At 36.5% G+C, this 19,718-nt stretch overlaps 1 protein-coding gene across 1 annotated transcript in view; it reads right to left on the bottom strand.

The window, feature by feature from the left end:
- ACSS3 (acyl-CoA synthetase short-chain family member 3) overlaps positions 1-19,718 on the bottom strand; it is a 171,857-nt gene that overhangs the window by 133,367 nt on the left and 18,772 nt on the right. Inside the window, exon 2 of the mRNA XM_011934117.1 lies at positions 8,608-8,752. Within this exon, the coding sequence (XP_011789507.1) occupies positions 8,608-8,752 (145 nt within the window). The remainder of the gene's footprint in view (positions 1-8,607; positions 8,753-19,718) is intronic.

Raw genomic sequence — 19,718 nt, 5'->3', positions numbered from 1 at the left:
TGTGTAAAAACTTTTTGTCTTTATAAAGCATTTATATGCCTCACTATTTCATGAAAAAAAAAATGCCCAATTGGTTTCTTAGAGGCTTTTTTTTCTCTTAAAGAAAGACAAATATAAAAGATACAAAAGATGTCAACAGGAATCCTGCTGCATTGTTCAGATCAATTCTGCTGTGATTATTTAATGAAAGTTCTAATTAAACAAACACCCCCAGCACTTCCACAGGCAGTACATAAAATATGACAACTATCCTGAGTACACCAACCACACTTCCCAGGACTGGGCAATGTTCCTGTTAACCTTTACAGTTTCATTGGTCAATACAACCCAAAAGCCAATCAATATACGTGAAAGTCTCATAGAGAACTTGCTAAATATCCCAGGAATGGCACAAGGACATGAGATCATTGCAATAGCTGGGTCAGTTTTAACATCTACATCACTCAACCAAAGGAGCTGTGTGCATTTAAAAGGAAGAAAAATTCACAATTACAGTGCATACACTAGTAACTAATAAACAAAACAAGCATAGATCATCATATGTGCCAAGAATTTATGATAAATATTCTAAAATATATCAAAGTTCCCATAAAACCTATACATGATAAAGTTAACATTATTCAACTTTGTAATGGAAATGAAATGCTTTTAAATCAAGTATGGCATGAGAAAATGAACAATCAATATCTGCAAGGTCTCTAATCTTGACAGTAATTCTACTGAATGCAACCCATATTGATTTATTCAAATTCATTTTACTTAACTATTACATATATCTACACAGTGCACAAACGTGAGCATAAAACTTCCAAATGAATTAAAATAATTCAGTGGTATCATTTTTCATAGCTACATATTTATCTATTTCAAAAAACCTTATATGAAAAATACTTTGTCTTATATACTCAAAATGTGGTTCTAATATATTAATTTGCATCACTTTAGCCACTCAGTATCCTCAATTTGTGTTAGTTAGCTTTATACTCTACTTGTTATGAAAATTGTTCTTGGTTAAATGATTTTGTAGTTTCATATGTTAATTTTTAAAGGCCAGAAACAGAAAGTTGTTGATGCATGTAGCTGTCTTTACATTGCTGTATAACAGGTACAGGTGTTCATCATGACCAACTCTCCTCACTTCCACTTGTAAGGACATTTTTTTTTCTTCTTCTATTCTCTTCTTACTAAACTTTGACTGCCTGTCTCCTTCCTTTATTCTCCAATGATCTTTCTATATTGTTTCCTACTTAATTCGTCTTCTTGCCCTAGAACTTAAGCCAACAAAAGCAGTCGGTTTTGTTCTCAGGGTGCACATTTTCATTATTAACTATGTCAAATCCACCTCGTGGATAAATCTTCTACAGACCTTCAGGGGACACCTGTGGAAGGGTCACCTATGGGTGGGCCCCACAATTCTATTTTTATTACATGACCTAGCTTCTACATCACCTCCACAGTGAAACCTTCTCTGAACTGCTGTGGCCAGGTTGGTCCCTTCTCCACACTGCAAATGCACAAAGCTTTGTTGTTACATTCTCACACTACATTCAGTAGCTTTTGTGTATTTCTCACTGGGCAAACTATAAACTCCTGAAATTCGGGAATCATGTTTTAATTCATCTGTGTGGCCCCACTGCCTAATTCAATAAATAATACACAATAGGCATTCAGTATGTGTCTATTTAAAATGAAATACAAGCCTTTCTGCTTGTGTACATTATATGTACACAAGCATTATACAATATATACATTATACATGCATTATACAACATAGCTCACAAAAAAATATGGTTGGACCACTTAAAATTTTAAGACCACTTAAAATCAATGTAACTAGAGCCTTTTAACATTAATAAATGCATTAACACAGCATAATCTTCTGTAGATCCTTAAACACTAGCACTGGTGCTTCCTGTTGCATAATATTCTACTGGTGAGCTTTCATTTCCAAATTTGCTTTCAAAGAATGGCCAGTAGAGACTCAGAGAGTATAGATCTTAATATTAATTATTTTCAAAACAGGGGCAAATGTCTTCTCAACTTTAGATTCCTAAAATCATTTAACTCACCAACAGTTCACTAAAGAACCTTTATTATTTTTCTTAAGGTTTTCTAATATTGGTAAGGTCTTCTCTCTAATTGTGAGAATGTCTCTCTCTAAAACTCCAAAACATGGCATGCTAATAATCCAATAAGCAAATTAATGGACAAAAGATATTAATGGCACTTCAGAAAAGAATATCAGTATTTAGTCAGGTGTGGTGGCTCACACCTATAATTCTAACACTTTGGGAGGCTGAGATGGGAGGATTGCTTGAGCCCAGGAGTTTGAGACCAGCCTGGGATATAGCGAGATACCATCTCTGCAAACATAAAATAAAACAAAATAAAAGACAAATGACCATCAGGCACTGGATAAGAAGTTCAACTTTATTTGTCATTAGGGAAAAAAGTACATAAATCACAATACAATACCACTATGCATTCACTAGAAAGGGCAAAATTCGAAAGATCTGGAATTGTCAACACTAAGTGTTTACAGCTGGCATTCTCATAAACTGCAGATAGGAATATAAATTAGTGCAACCACTCTGGAAAATTGTTTGGCACTATCTACTAATGTCCAACGTGGGAATACCCTATGAACGATTCATCTCATTCCTAAGCTCATCCTCAATAAAATGCATAAATATTGTCAACAAAATTTGTGTACAAACATATTTATAGCAACATTATTTGTAATAACCCCAAACCAGACATTACCCAAATAAGCAAATTACAACCTCTTGCAATGAAATGAGTGAAACTCATCAACAGAAAGTTGAGTGAAAAAAATTCAGACACAAGAGTACATGGTATTACTCAATTTGTATAAAGTTCAAAAGCAGGTAAACCTTTACATGTCTGAATAGCAATCATATGGGGGCTGAGTAAGAAATGACTAAACAGAGGCATCACATGGGCTTCTGGGGGCCTGGAAATATTCTGTTTCCTTGCCTGCTTACGTGGAATTATTCTGTTTGTGAAAATCTAACAAAATTTATTCTTGTGATCTGTTCTCCTATCTAAATATATATTATATATCAATAAAAGTTCAAAAATTGCATGCCGGGAAAAGAAATGCATGAACAACTATAACTTCTATCTCATACTAGCATCATTCCCCTATTTACCAAGCGTGGAAAAGGTAATTTAACTTACAGAGACACACTTTTTAGTGGCACTGAATATAACACAAATGAAGTTTTCATTGTTTATTTAGGAAATTTAAGGAAAGGAAACAGATAATACAAGCCACTGCATCTTTTCCCCTGAGCAAACACAACCACTGACAGGGCTGAATTTCTTCAAGTCCTGGATTTTGTGTCTTAAGTGTTTGCTTAAGGAAATACTGATATGGCAGATGAAAAAATGTCAGATTATCTTACTCTGACATATGTCTGGGTAGATGGAATACATACTTTGAAGAAAATATCCTACAGGGCAGGGGTTGGAAGGAAGAATTCTCATGGGACATGGTCCTTGATTTCAGAACACTTTTCTCCTCTAAATTATTTGACCTTTATAATTACAACTAATGCCATAATTATGTTTCAAAAAATTAACTTTAGTTAAGATAATAGGCATTTGCTGTTTGAATTAAATCAGGAAAATTTAACACACAATTGGTTTTATCAGTTTTCCTAGTATACATGTATTCATGAAAATTGCTCAAATGCCCTTCAGGGGTCACGTTCTTATTTGGTGAATAAATACATAAAATACATAATTGTTGAAATAAAAAAAAAACAGAGCACACTTGCCACACACAGAAGTAAATTCAAAATAAAATTAGTGATGGTGAAAATAAATATAAGGATACTTTAAAATGACTAGAAGTATATATATAAGAAATACACATATAAATACACTCTCACACATACATTTTATTTCACTGAGGCTTAATATAATGACTAACTTCAAAAGAGCTAACAAGAGCCAGGATACGATAAAAACATACATGTCTTCTAGAATGCAGATCTTCTGAGTTATAAGTGTGGGAAATCCAAGGAGGATATATTCATCTTGAATTACCAAGCTGAATGTAAATAAATTAAAATCCTTCGCAGATAGAATTGGAGTTTACTTGGAAAGATAATCCAATTCCATTACTGATACAATTTAAATCTAAGACATTCTTACAATAAAAGAAGCTAGAGTCACTTAGAAATTTCAAAAAGTATTTCATTCATTTATTCTTTCATTGACTCATTCATCATTCAACAACTATTCACTACATGCAAGGCACCCTTCTGCAAACAAATACAAAGTCACTGCCCTCATGGAACTTACACTCTAGAAGAGAAAATGACACTAAAAAAGACAGAATAATAAAATGTAAGGAATGATACTGAATAATAAATACTAAATTAAAAAAAATGTGAAGGCCGGGCGTGGTGGCTCAAGCCTGTAATCCCAGCACTTTGGGAGGCCGAGACGGGCGGATCACGAGGTCAGGAGATCGAGATCATCCTGGCTAACACAGTGAAACCCCGTCTCTACTAAAAAATGCAAAAAACTAGCCAGGCGAGGTGGCGGACGCCTGTAGTCCCAGCTACTCGGGAGGCTGAGGCAGGAGAATGGCGTGAACCCGGGAGGCGGAGCTTGCAGTGAGCTGAGATCCGGCCACTGCACTCCAGCCCGGGCGACAGAGCGAGACTCCGTCTCAAAAAAAAAAAAAAAAAGAAAGAAAGTGAAAAAAATGAATTTATTAAGTGATGTGGAAAGGAACATTTGTATTTCGTGTGCTCAGAAAACATCTCACTGAGAACATAACATTCAGGTAACAGGGACCATAAGATATCTGGAGGAAAAATTATTTCAGGTGGAGGGTAGGCAATCGGGATAACTTTAGGCATTAAGTCTTCCAGAAATCTCCCTAGACTCTATTTACCTCTGACTGAGTTGACTGCCTTCACATGTGTTCCTACAGAATATAACATTAACCCCTATTATGACCCTTATTCAGTTATATTGAAATTGCTTGTTTACGTGTTTTCTTATCTCCTTGACAATAAGAAATGGGTTCATTTACTTTGTATCTCTGATTCCTATCAGGGTTTGGCATACAAAACAAATATTTGTTGAATGAATGATGGATCTTAAACTAGGTCCAAATCTCTGTACAAAAACCTTAATAAAGGATTATTTTAAGTATTTTCAGATCTATAGAAAAAATGATAGTTTTGGAAAACCTCTGCTTCTCAATCATTCTGTAAAATTTTCAGATCTTTCATGTTACCAAGACAAGGTAGCCTGTCTTGTTGGCTCATTAATTAAATAAGAAATACAAACTAATTTAATCAAGTATTATCTAGCCAGAAACTTCTAGTAGAAATGAAACATGGGAGATTAAAACAAGTAACGTACAAAGGCACTTCTTTTTGTTTGCTCTCAATGGAATTACCCATTAAATCTTTTCTTTCTCTGTCTTCTCTACTTAATAAAATAAAGGCCACAGGGAATCAGAAGCAAGTAATCAAAGTAGCACACAATGCTTCTCTCTTTCCTAACAGTTCTTCCTTTAGTACTTTAGAGAAGAAAAGCCTGGGGAATCAGAGCTGTCAGCAGGTGAGAGAAACAGTCCTTTCAGCACTTTGATGTCAGGCTAAACTGAAACCAGGGAACCAGCCCAAACACAGAAAAGGTTTGAAAGATGAGTTAGCAGGAAAGCTTCTAAGCAAAACATATGTGTATAATTGTCATATACACTTATGTAATTAATTAATTGAAAACCAACAACAGAAAATGAGAATGGCAACAACTCTTCTTATTTTAGGTTTCTCTGAAGCTTTTTCCTTGACTCTGATGTTTGATTATGTATCAAATTCAGTATGTGGATATAGGTAATATTTTTACAATATGTGAGTAAACTTACATTTTGGTATACATTTGTATACCAATAAGAATCTGCCAGTATTTTCATGGGAGTGCAGCAATATGCCAGAATCACAGGCACAATTTTTAATCATAGACTAAACCTCTTCTAAGCTGAAAATGCAATCCTAAAACGAAACACAGATTATAATAGGTTTTCAGGAAATCGACATTATCTCTTACAATAGAAAGCAACCTCATAAGTATAACAAGCTCATTTGGTAACAGAATGCCTTTCTAACTCACCCCCAATGTGAGAGCTGTCTCTGTATACTTAATCTCAAAAATACAGTTTTCAGTTACAGACCAATAAAAAATACCAAACGATGTATTTGCAGCATTATTTTGTTTTTTTTTTCTGTCTTGAGCTGCCCAGTATTTGAACCCCATTCTTATTAGACTGAAATTCCCCTTGTTTGCATCCTAGAGGGAGAGAGGGCCCCAGTTCCTACTATTAAATCAAAAGAGGACAAGATATTTCTTGCCCACTGCCTGGTTGTTTAGGCAAGTCACCTAAGTTTGGCCAACTAGGTGCTGTATGGTAGACGCCTCGACAGCAATGACTTGACTTGACCATACCCTGAGAAAGACCCTGTATGACAGGCACGCCTGAATATGTGTTCAGATTACTGAGCTAGGGAATACAAATCCAGGAGTGGCCAATCCACACATCCATTCCTTATATCTGAGGAATATGTCAGCCCTATCCAGTCTGGGATCGAAGCCTTTTGATTTAGGGTAAATGGAAGTTGCCAGGTGGAGACTGTTAGGGGGATGGTACTAAGTGAAGATGCCATAGAAACTGCATGCTTTTTGCAAGTCGTGCAGTTCTCCTGCCCAGCCTGCCACCAGTGGACTCTCCCCAGTATGTAAGGCCCCAGTAAAACCCCATGACTTGTATGGGGCTCTGGATCTCTTCTTTGGCCTCTTGAACTTGGTGCCATCCCTACTGGAGTCAATAGGGGTTCAGCACAACAGATGTTCCTACTCTGTCTTTCAGTCTAGAAGATTGACTCAAGGCAGCGAGCCTAGTTACTGGACAGTTTGTGGGTTCTTCTTAACTCCTCACTTCTGCTCTTTCTCCCTTAGGGTTTACCATTTTTCTAAGCCAGGCTCTTCAGTCTTCTCTTTTCATAAGGTCTTTCTTTAATGTTTAAATCAGCTGAGGTTAGAATTTGTTGCTACAACACAGCTGACACCCAGTCTAAGCAAATTGGTCTAACTCTTCTCTCTTGTTTGCAACAACTCAGTACTGGAAAGGTGATTATTTAATCTGAGTTGCCTTTCTTGAAATTTCTTACAAGGCAAAATAAGAACTTGCTGATGAAAAAGAATATAATTTCAAAGAGTCAAGGAGAGTTGACGAAACTTTCTAAAAATGAAATGGAACCCTTAAATGGGTTCAAAAAGCAAAAGGAGAGAATGCAATTTTAAAAGCCTTCATGTCAAAGCAAATGCCTCCAAACCCTGGCGTGACAGACTCTGCTCAACTTCTGTTTCTCAACCAGTGGCAATCTTACCACTCAGCAGACATTAGCAATGTGTACAGACATCGCAACTCGGGGAAGTGGGGGTGTGTTATCAGCATCTGTTAGGTGGAGGCAGGGAGGCTGCAATGTGTGCAGACATCACAACTCGGGGAGGTGGGGGTGTGTTATCAGCATCTGTTAGGTGGAGGCAGGGATGCTGCTAAATATCGTGCTGCTGCTAAATATCGTGCTGCTGCTAAATATCGTGCTGCTAAATATCGTGCAGCACCCACAACAAAATATTATCTGATCCAAAATATCAATAGTGCCAAAGTTGAGAAATCTGCCTTACACCATTACCTCCCTTTAAATCATTTTTCGTAAATATTCCACAGAATTTGAATAACTTTCCCACAGTCCACAATTCCCAAATACTTTTTATAACTACTTCTGAGGCCCTATTTCTAACCTAATGTTAATAAAAGAGAAAAATCTCATAACTCATCACTTAATATCATGATCCACCTAAGAACTACACAGATAGGAAAGAACTCAAAAGAGCAAATAAGCCAAAGGAATGAACATGTTCAAAGAGCTACAAAGGCCCAGGAGTGTCTAAGGGAATAACAAGACATCCAGGATAAAAGAAAGGGTTGTGTGCATTGTCAAGAATTTTGGAAAATGAAGCTTAGAAAGAATGCTATGACCAGATTCCAAAATGTCTTAGACACCACAGGAATCTAGATTTTACTCTCTGAATAACAGCATTTTTTAAGAAATAGATTTTTAAGTGGCATAGAGAAATATGTTGTTTCTTAGGAAAAACACACTGGTGATCATCTAACATGAGCAGAGCCTGGTGACAGGGAAGGCAGTTGGAAGACCGTTTCAATAGTACAAGATCTGGGGAGCAGCCAAAGGTGATGGTAATGTGGATGAAGAGCAAAGACCAGAGGAAGATTGACACATATTCTCAGGATTTGTCATCCTCTCCCTGTAAAATGAGCATCATTTAGCACTGTGAAACATAAACTGAAGGCTATAAAAACTGTCTACATGAGTTAACACACCTGCATTGTTTCCAGTGTGTATCAAAAGAAAAACATGGCAACATATTTCAATGCATTAGAGAACTGAAGGCTCTACAATGAGAATGTATGCTATTTAAGTAATTTCTATATGACTTCATATATATATATATATATAAAGTTTATGATATTACCTGCTCCAGAACTTCTTTATAGGTAAAGGTTGCTTTAGTGTTTGTAACAGGACTGTCATAGATGATAGCAATCTTATCCCCTTTACCGTTTTCAATATGACGATCAACGGCATTGTAACAAATGTTAAGCATTCCTTCCACAAACCTGAAAAATAATTGAAAAGTAAAAGTGAATGATTGCTTTAAAAATATATTGTCACTTAACGAAGTTATTATACTTCTGGTTTGATAGAGCTGGCATTAAAACAATGTTTCCTAGTGCATTCTATGGCAAGTAATGACAGCTGTAAACTAAATAGTTAAGATGGTACACAGTGTACTTTTTTATTTTAATAAACATTTATTTATTTTGATGTGCACTAAAAAAAGTACATACCTCACAATTCCAGCTGGCAACTTTGTGGATTTTATTGCTTAGGATAAAACTAGAGTATAGAGCACCAAAATCAGGCTTTATACATAGATGAAATAAACTGTACGTAAGTGCAGTGCAGAGGCATCGGGGATTGTGAAAGGGCAAATGGCAGATGTGTGACTGAAGTTTTGGTACCTGCTGCAAATGGAAAAACTTACTGAAAAATTCTATTCTGCTCTGAAAGATCTATATGTATTTTTTATTTCAGTTAAATGTGATGTCTTCAATTTCACAAAGAATATATAAGCCCTTTTCGGCATGTTTGAAATGCTTCATAATTGGAATAAAGAAGGGACATGCATATAAAATATTTACTTTTAAAAACCTTTGCAATTCAGTGCTCTTCATCTCTTAATTGATCAATGTTTTCCTTTGAAAACACAGAAATCGGCCGGGCGCGGTGGCTCAAGCCTGTAATCCCAGCACTTTGGGAGGCTGAGACAGGCGGATCACGAGGTCAGGAGATCGAGACCATCCTGGCTAACACGGTGAAACCCCGTCTCTACTAAGCAAACTATCACAAGAAGAGAAAACCAAACACCGCATGTTCTCACTCATAGGTGGGAACTGAACAATGAGATCACTTGGACTCGGGAAGGGGAACATCAAACACTGGGGCTTATCATGGGGGAGGGGGGAGGGATTGCATTGGGAGTTATACCTGATGTAAATGACGAGTTGATGAATGGTGACGAGTTGATGGGTGCAGCACACCAACATGGCACAAGTATACATATGTAACAAACCTGCACGTTATATGCACATGCACCCTAGAACTTAAAGTATAATAAAAAAAAAAAAAATTTTTTTTAAATAAAAAAAGAAAACACAGAAATCATGTAGATACATGGAATAACTTTTTAAGGAAATATAACTCATTTTCCAAAAGAAAAGGCTTTACATATAACACATTTTTAGTAAAATGGGAATTAGAATAAAATATGCAAGTATAGTAATGGTCCATTTCTTCCAATGTGAGACTACCAAATATAGTAACAATGCAAAATAACAGGAAAATACATAGAAGCGAGTAAAAAAGCTCTTGCTAAATGCTGAATATCACTTTCAGGTATTCACTCGAAGAGCCCTGTGTGAAATGAAGCTTTGGATTAAAAGCAGCTATAGATACAGTGGCAGCATTAAAAAATAACAGCCACAGAGGCCAGGCACAGTGGCTCGTATCTGTAATCCCAGTCCATGGGGTTGGGGACCCTGCTCTAGATGACACTCAAAACCCGTTGTTCTACTCTGTTTCATTTCCACTCATCCAACTTCACAACTCCAGCTGTACTGATTACAAAGTTTGCAGTTCCTTGAATTCAGTCAGCTTCCACTTCTGTGGCTGTCCTTCATTACCACCACCCTCCCCAAGTAGTTCTTAAGCCCTGTATACCTGTGTACGTATCTCCACCATAGCACTTATCACATAGCTTAACTTAGAACATTGCTCCACTCAGATGTTTGCTTCATTACACTGTAATCTACCTGAATGCAGAGACAATGTCATATTCTTCTTGTAGTCTTACAAAGAGTCTTAAAGACTACAAGAAGAATATGACACTCTTTTAGATCCTAAGATTACAAGGAGAATATATACAGCACTTGCCATGTATTAGTCATTCAATATTTGATGAATGAATGAATGAGAATATGAGTAAACTTTCAAGAAGCATAGGATTTAGGACCCAGATAGGGTAACTAGGGAAGTTTTTCCTCTCCATTTTAAAGTCAAGAGAATAGAGATAAGAATAATACCCAGGGCACATGGTTAGGAATTGGAGAAAGCCATACCTGAAAACCAAGTCTAGATGTCTAAACTGGTGTTATAGTTGGCAACATTATATTCACTTATTCACTTATAGATGATTTTACATTTTTCTCTGCTCCAGTTCATTGCTTCTTTTCTCTGTCACCTGCATTCTGCTGTTGAGCCCATCCCTGAGTTTCCATTTTCATTATTGTATTTTTAAGTTCTAAAATTTCCATTTGGCTATTTTTTATACATTTCACTTCTTTGCTGACGATTTCTACTTATTTATGGCAACTTTCTAAAAAAAATTGTTTTGAGTGTGTTCCTAATTGTTCATTGAAGCACTTTTATGATGGCTGTTTTAAAATACTTGTCAGGCAGTTCCAAACTCTGTATCATCTAAGTGCTGGCACCCACTGATTGTTTTTCTTATTCAGAGTGAAATGTTCCTGATTCTTGCATAACGCATAATTTTTGGATCTTTGTATAATGAGTAAATCATATCTAGACACCTCAGGTCTTATATTACAAGACTGCAGATTATTGAATAATCTGATTTAACATATGCTCTTTGGGTGATGGCTATGCTGAAAGCCCGGACTTCACCAATAAGCAATATATGCATGTCACAAAGCTGTACTTGTACCCTCTAAATCTATAAAAATAAAAATTAAAAAACAAACAAAAATAATAATCTGATTTAAATCTTCTGTTTTACCAGGTCTTCTCTGACACTGTACTGGTGGGCAGGGAGCCACCTCATTACTACTACCAGGCACAGGTGTAAGTCCCAATTAATCTCCAGATTTCCTTGACACCACTTCAGCTGGGGGATGGCTCATGAATGATGGGTCACGGTAATAATTCAAGCTCCCAAGAGCTTTTTACAACACCATCCTAGGTGAAAGGAGAAGGGCACTTTGTGACTGCTCCCCCATACCCTTCATGTCCTCCCACGTGGCTGGGTGGGAGGACCTCCTTACCTTCTTACCGTAGCCAGAATGAAAGTTTCAGCTCCCCACATAAACTAATCTGACCCCACCAAGGGAGGAGTCAATGTTTGGGGCACCTTGGTACGCCCTGGCAAGAGCAGAAATCTAGACTCTCCACCAGGTCTTTACTGGTAAGGATGAAATTGAGGCCACAGTATTTTTCTGGAGTGTTTGGCTGGATTAGGACAGCACTCACCTAAAAGTTTTCTGTCTTGCTATGCTGTCCCTTTCTTGGTTCTGTAGCAGGGAGAGAAAGTTTTTATTGGGGCTTTTTAAAATCTGTTCCTATTGGTGCTTCTGGGTTGCCAGCTTCTTAAAAACCCAGTGTGGGTTACAAAAAGAAAGAAAAAAAGAACCCAGGGAACTCATTGCCTTGCCATTCCTCACATCCCTAAATTTCCTAGCTGGTTGACCTTCTCTCTACCTTTCAGAGTCTTCTTATGTGTGTTTGATATACAATGTCCTAGGTTTTTTATTGTATTTAGGAGGAAGTATATTTTCTCTGTCTTGTCTTCAAAACAGAAGTCTCTAAATAACGTTTATCAATCTTTTACTCTAGTCCAAGACTTCAAGTCATATATGTTAACAAATTTAATTTTAAAAAACCTTTCCCTATGAAGCAGGTATTATTATTAATCCCATTTTACATACAAGGAAACTCATGACAGCAACTTGCTCACAGCAGTCTGATTACAGAAGAAAGCCCTTAAACATACAACACTACTTCTATAAACAATTCTCAAAGAACTTGAACTTAGGATTTTTTTCAATTGTTGGCAACTTTAGAGTAGTTTAATATTGAAAATATTAACACCCTAGGATTTTCTTTTTTAAAACTACCTTTAGACAATTTTTTTAAAAATAAGAGTACCTTTTGGAGGAGGCAATATTAAGATCCAAATGAGGGTAGGCTCTGCAGGCAATATTATGCAGAACTGCTGCAGGAGGTAGTAAATCAGCATGGTCCAGAGGCAGTTACAGGTAATGAATCTACCAAGATAAATTGGCTAAGCTTAGAGACTGGTTTACTGTGGCTGACTAGACCAAGTGACCTGTGAGAAGCCTCCCAGCTCAAAGATTTGTTTATTCTACTATGACAACTTTCTTATTTTATTTTAAATCAAATCATTTCAGTAAAGGTCAATTGAATGCCTTCTATGTGCTGATTCTCCACTGTTCCTTCTAAATTCGTGGACAGGTTTTAAATGGTTTGTCTCCCCAGATTATAACAGTAACTAATGCTCACTGTAAAAATACTAAAAAAATATATTTTAGAGTATTTTCTATTCTTTCTATATACAAACATACTTATTATGTAGTTTAATAGTTTGCCTCTGTATTGAGGATTGCAATACAAGTTTTTCCCAAGGGCCTGTGGAATTCTCAAAAATTATGGTAATTATGGCATAATATTCCATTCAATGAATGGCTGTTCAATAATAAAATTAATCCTGTGTTGTTACTAACTGCCTTTCACAACATTGTCATTATTTTAAATGATCCTAGGATGATGTTTCTTGCAGGCAAATATTGGTCACACTGCTTTCTAATTACATTAGCAGGCTAGGTTCCTACAATCAAACACATGCACATTAAAACTGAATAATCAAATTACTTTCTGGAAATACTGAATTAATCTATATTATCATCAGTACTCCCTGAATCTAACATGAGCATCTAACTCTTCTCAATGCAGATGACTCTCAATCTTCTCCAGTTTTTTTTGTTTGTTTTTGTTTTGTTTTGTTTTGTTTTTGAGATACAGTCTTGCTCTGTTGCCAGGCTGGAATGCAGCGGCATGATCTCGGCTCACTGCAACCTCTGCCTCCCAGGTTCAAGCAATTCTCCTGCCTCAGCCTCCTGAGTAGCTGGGACTACAGGTGTGCACCACCAAACCCAGCTTTTTTTTTTTTTTTTTTTTTGCAGTTTTAGTAGAAATGGGGTTTCACCATGTTGGTCAGTATGGTCCCAATCTCTTGACCTGGTGATCTGCCCGCCTCGGCCTTCCAAAGTGGTGGTATTACAGGCATGAGCCACTGTACACAGCCAATCTTCTCCAATTTGAAAAGTGAAACAGTTTTAATTTTGGTTTCTTTGGTTACTAGTATTAAGCCACACATATCCTCCCCCATGTATGTTCCTCACACCCTCACTTGCGCCCATGCACATGCACAGATATCACACAAACTTTTCTGGGCCTAGAGTGTAACTTTCTGAAATGGGAGGAGTTTCTCCATAGAGGATCCTGTACAAGATTTAAGACTTGTGGAACACGAACAAAGCTCTATATGACTTCTGGAAAGTCTAGAAATCCTCTCTCATTGCCTCTTCTTCCTCAAACAATCATAGGAAGAAGGATTTTAGTAACCAAAACCTCCATTAACTGACAAGTGAAAAAGGATCTTTATTCAGATTCTGAAATGTACTTCATACTTCACTCAACTACCTATATCTTGACACTCAGTTGAGCGCATGTGTGTATATATATATGCAAGAGTGTGTGTGTGTGTGTGTGTCTGTGTGTGCATAAAACAGAAGAGAACACAAAGCCAGCATATGGGGAGAGCATAATTTCGACATATTTAACAAGGGAAAGACATATTTGCAATATTTAAAGTGTTTGTGCAATTAATAAGAAGAAACTTACAAATCCAATAGGCAAACAATTTCAGTATGATATCCACTGATGAAAACAAAATAAAAATGAACAGTAAATGTAAAAAAAAGATGCTCAACCTTATTAACAGTCAAGAAAATTAACATTAAAATTATAAGATGTCATTTGCCCCTCTGGATTGATATAAAAACATCATACATAGTTATAGTGAGAGTGAAGAGAAAACAGCATTCTTGTATAGTGTTGATGAGCAAATAAATTTGTTCAGCAACTTAGGAGGGCTCAAAATCAGTATCTATTAATATTTTAAATACATATTGTGCATCATTAAAAGGAATGCAATGTATATGTGATATATACTTATATCAATATGAAACAATGTCCAAAATTAGCTTTTTACACAGCCAGAGCAAGTTGTCTGTGTGTTTATCTATGTTTTACATTATATAAGTGCACAAGCAGTATGGAAACATGCTTAAGAAAATAATAGTGATAAACTCCAGGTAAGAGAAAAATTGGAGGGCAGTGATAGAAAGGGGATAGTCTATATTTTTATGTAATAAAACTTAGGAGTTATTTGAGCATGTATGTACATACTGAATGGGTGATTTAAATATTTTTAAATACAAATTTTAATGGTCTACCTTGCTTAGCTTTTGGTTTAACTGACTTATCAACTTAATAGTCAGCATAATTATGATCAAAAAAATATTTAAGTAAAAATATAAGTTTAAATTTTTCTTCTGGTAAAAAGAAGGATTTCTTCCACTTATAACAACATCTAAACTTAGTTTTATGAAACTAAAATCTAGGCGATAAAAATTTTGCTTCTGCCTTTTATTTTCTCAACAAAATCAACCTCAAACAGCTGAAAAGTCAATAATAAATGGCTACACAGAACCTTCAGATCACAAAGAGAAAGATGCCATCAATCATCATTCCTGCTGTCCACCATGATTTTGGTTGCCTTCCTTCTAGGCATTTGTAAGATTGCACTTTCATACCCAGTTGAAATGAGACATGGCCATGTCGCTTTCTGTAGCCCAGGGACTAACAAGAGAAGGAATGCAAGCAAAGTAGTCTCCAAAAGCCAGTGGGTACTTACTTACTACACATCCTCCTCCCTGCCTCCCTGCCTCAAAGGCCAATGACATCCCACAGGTTGACTGTACTGTCAGCCTATATCTGTGAGTGAGGATGGATGGCCTGGGGCAAATCTTCCTAATAACCCAAGATCAATTTGTCGAATGAACGAGAAATATCTGGGCTATGATGTACTAGGAAGATTTGGGTGTTTATTTCTGCAGCACATCCTAGGTTATTCTGACTGATATAAACTTCTTAAGATCTATCAGTTTCAGCAAATTCAAATAAACTTTGAAATTGTCATATTTCATAATTTAAGAGGCAGAGGGATACATTCCAGGGCAAATGAAATGGGAAGAATCTCAGCTCCTGTAAATAAATAGTCACTGCAGAAATGTTAGATGTCCTTGTAAAGAAGTCAAAGATGCACCTGCATCATGTGAGCTCTCAGAGACAAGATTGAGGGCCTCCCGAAAGCCATCTGTAAGGAAGATAGCTTTTAAAATTCCTTCTGGACTTCTTATTTTACATAATTTTCTATTTTCCGCTATAATCACACCTGTGAATAGCCACTGCACTCCAGTCTGGGCAACATGGTGAGACCCCATCTCAAAAAAAAAAAAAAAAAAAAGAGGTACTTTTGTATTTGTCCTTGCCCTTTGCTCATTAATGCCTGCTAACTCACATCCAGCATAAAAGCCTGGACTCAGCCCTTTGAGAGAATCTTACTTGCATCTGATTTGATCTCTTCTTCACCTTAGCCTACCCTGAGTCTTCTCTGTCTTTTCAAATATAAACTTTGCCCATTCTATGTTTGACTGTGGCCTTGTTTATCAAATACGTGAGACTGAGGAATGTATTTGGTTCACACATTGAGCTAAGTCAGTGAATGTATGTGGGTGTCTGAAGGGGTTTTAAGAGGCAGGGAGCCTGTCCTCCATAGTCTTGATCTCTGGGTGCCAGAAGCGACTTGTAGCAAATGTTCACATGATTCTTCTCTTCCCATCAATTTTTTCATCACTGCCAATTTCCATCCTTCCCTTTTCTGAGAGCTAAAATGTTTTAATTTAAATATGTATTTACTATTCAAATATTATAAAAGGGAATAAGACTGATACTGAAAAAAAGTCTTCTTTCAGAGGGAATGGTAGCATTTTCTCAGAGAGTAACCGATAGCTTCTAATCTACAGATTTGGTTACTGAGCTACAGAAAGTTAAATTAGTAAAATCTAAGATGTTTCTTTCAATTCCACTATCCTCTCCCATTCCAAGAACAAAGCTTAATATATTTTTAGCAGTGTAGCCTATAATATGAAATTCTCAAAAAGTGCCATATTGCACTTTGTATGAAATAACTGTTGAAAGCTTCCTCCAACACAACCATATTTAGTAGTCACAATGTTGCAACTGTATCTGTGCTCTCAGTCACTGATTTCTGCACCTTGCATATATCTATTACTAAATAACTGAAAAGTTCAGGTTTATATTTACTTTCTGTTATAAGCTTCCTTCTTAGAATAACATTACAATTTATTTCCTTGATGACCTCCTATATACATGGGTCTTCATCACAATTTATAAATAAATAAACAATAAAACAAAAGCACTTCAGGCTCTTTTTCTAAAGTTAAATCAACCAAAGTCAACATATTGGAAACAATTCAAAGATGAAGGCTACATTTGATTATCTATATACTAAAAGAGGTGAATATATAATCTTTATAAAAAATAATTCATTATCTCATAAGAAGACTACAACAGATTAGAGTCCCAAATATTAACTATAATAATTTTTCTATTCAAAAGCGTTTATATTGAATACATTTCATAATAATGTTCTGTTAATTAGAGCAGAGACTGTGAAGGAAGGGGAAAAATTGTAACTGGGAACATGTTCTCCACTCTCAAAAGGAAGACTAGTTTGCAATAACTATGATAAGAAGCAAAATGTGGCAAATTTGCTGACAGAGGTACAAAGTAAGCATGATGAAAGCACAGAATTAGAAAGAGATTAATTCTAAACTAGGGAATGTAGTAAGGAGCTGATGGGTGTGGAAAGGAATGTACAGTGTTAAGGCCTGAGCTTTGAGGCCAACAGACTAGAGTTCAAATCTTAGCCATGTCGTTTGCTAGTTATTTATATGACTGCAGACAAATTAACATGTCTATGCCTTTCTTTTTTCATCTATAAATATCAGGGGAAAAAATTCTAAAGAACTCTATCAAGACAATGCTATGAGCATTTAACACAAATTAACTCACTTAATCTTCATAAGGACTCTGTGATGTAAATACAGTAGGTCTTCATTTAACATCATCAATAGCTTTTTGGAAATGGAGACTTTAAGCAAAATGATATATAAGGAAACTAATTTCACCATAGGCTAATTGATACAAACAAGTGTTAAGTTCCTAGGGCGTATTTCTGGTCACAAAAACATCATCAAATTTCTAAATAAGGACCCAAAACACTTCTAATATTAAACACTGAAATAAATGTGAGCTATCCATACATTTAAGAAAGATAAATAAGAACAACTAAGAGCATTATTTACTGAATTATTCAGCTCAGGGTTGTGGGTGGTTGGAGCCTGTCTCAGCAACTCAGGGCACAGGGCAGGAACCAGCCCCAGAGAGGACACCATCCTATCACAGGGCACACTCACACACACACATACACACACTCTCTCTCTCTGTCTCACACTCATACTGGCACCATATAGATATACCAATTCACCTTATGTGCACATCTTTAGGATGTGGGAGGAAACCAGAGTACCCAGAATAATCCCACTCATACATGGGGAGAACATGCAAACAGCACACACAGACAGTGGCCTTGCCCAAGAATTGGTCTTTTTTTTTCTTTCCATATCAATGTTACAAGAAAACAAAGTTGAACAAAATGTTGTTATTCAAGGACCTCTGACATCCAATAATCCTCATTTTACATATGAGGAAATTGAGGTAGAGACAAGTTTCCCACCTGAGGTCCATACACAATGAGTGACACACTGGTATTAAGTGTTAGTCAGGCTCTGAAGCTCAACTATTCTGTGTTAATGTATTACTGTGAGAGTGTTCCATACCTTCCATGATCATAATTTTATACACATTTTATTGGCTCCTTTTAATAACCCCATCAGACAATTTCTACTATTACGCACATTAACAGATGAGCAGACTGGCTAAGGTGAGTTAAGAAGGCATAGCTGTGCGGCCACAGGTAGAATGGGCAGGAGCAGGACACAAGTGTAAGGTGATCATTTATAGTGTTTTAAAACAATGAAGTGTGTTGCGATAACAAAGATGGAAGCAGGGAGGTGTTTGAGAAATATGGAATACTGTAAAGGGAAATTTTAGAGGCAAACAGGAAAAGAGCAAAGAAAACGAATACCAAAGAAACCAAAGTTTTACGGCTGGGGTCAGCAAACTCCAACTCACATGCCAAACTGGTCCACTATGTGTTTGTGCAAAGAAAACGTTATTGGAACACACAACTGATTGTGTGTATTCTCTGTGGCTGTTCTTGTTCTACAACAGCAGAACTGAGAGGTTGCAATGGAACTAGTCTGGCCTACAAAGCCAAATATATTCAATCTCATCCTTAAAAGAAAAGCTTTCCCACTCCCTTCTCTAGAGCAGCCCTGTCTAGTAATTTCTGTGACAATGGAAATGTTCTATGTCTCTGCTGCTCAGTAGGGTAACGACTAGTCACACGTGTCTAAGTAAATTTAAATTTAAATTAACTAAAACACAATAAAATTTAAAATTTAGTTCCTCCACCACAGTAGCAATCATGCGAGTGCTCAATAGCCACATTTGGCTAATGCAACTGAGAAACTGATTTTTAAAGTTTAATTAAATTAAACAACTTTAAATTTCTACTATAAAGACACATGTATACATATGTTTACTGCAGCAACCAACCCAAACGTCCATCAGTGATGGACTGGATAAAGAAAATGTGGCACATATACACCATGAAATACTATGCAGCCATAACAAAAGGATCAGTTCATGTCCTTTGCAGGGACATGAATGAAGCTGGAAACCATTGTTCTCAGCAGCTAATACAGGAACAGAAAACCGAACACTGCATGTTCTCACTCAAAAGTGGGAGTTGAACAATGAGAACATATGGACACAGGGAGGGGAACATCATACACTGGGGCCTGTCAGGGGGTGAGGGACAAGGGGAGGGAGAGCATTAGGAGCAATACCTAATGTAGATGACTGGTTGATGGGTGC

The sequence above is a fragment of the Colobus angolensis genome, unplaced genomic scaffold (assembly GCF_000951035.1).
Source record: "Colobus angolensis palliatus isolate OR3802 unplaced genomic scaffold, Cang.pa_1.0 Scaffold131, whole genome shotgun sequence".
Lineage (NCBI taxonomy): Eukaryota > Metazoa > Chordata > Mammalia > Primates > Cercopithecidae > Colobus > Colobus angolensis.
Note: the sequence above shows the minus strand (reverse complement) of the source record. Positions and strands in the feature narration are given on the sequence as shown.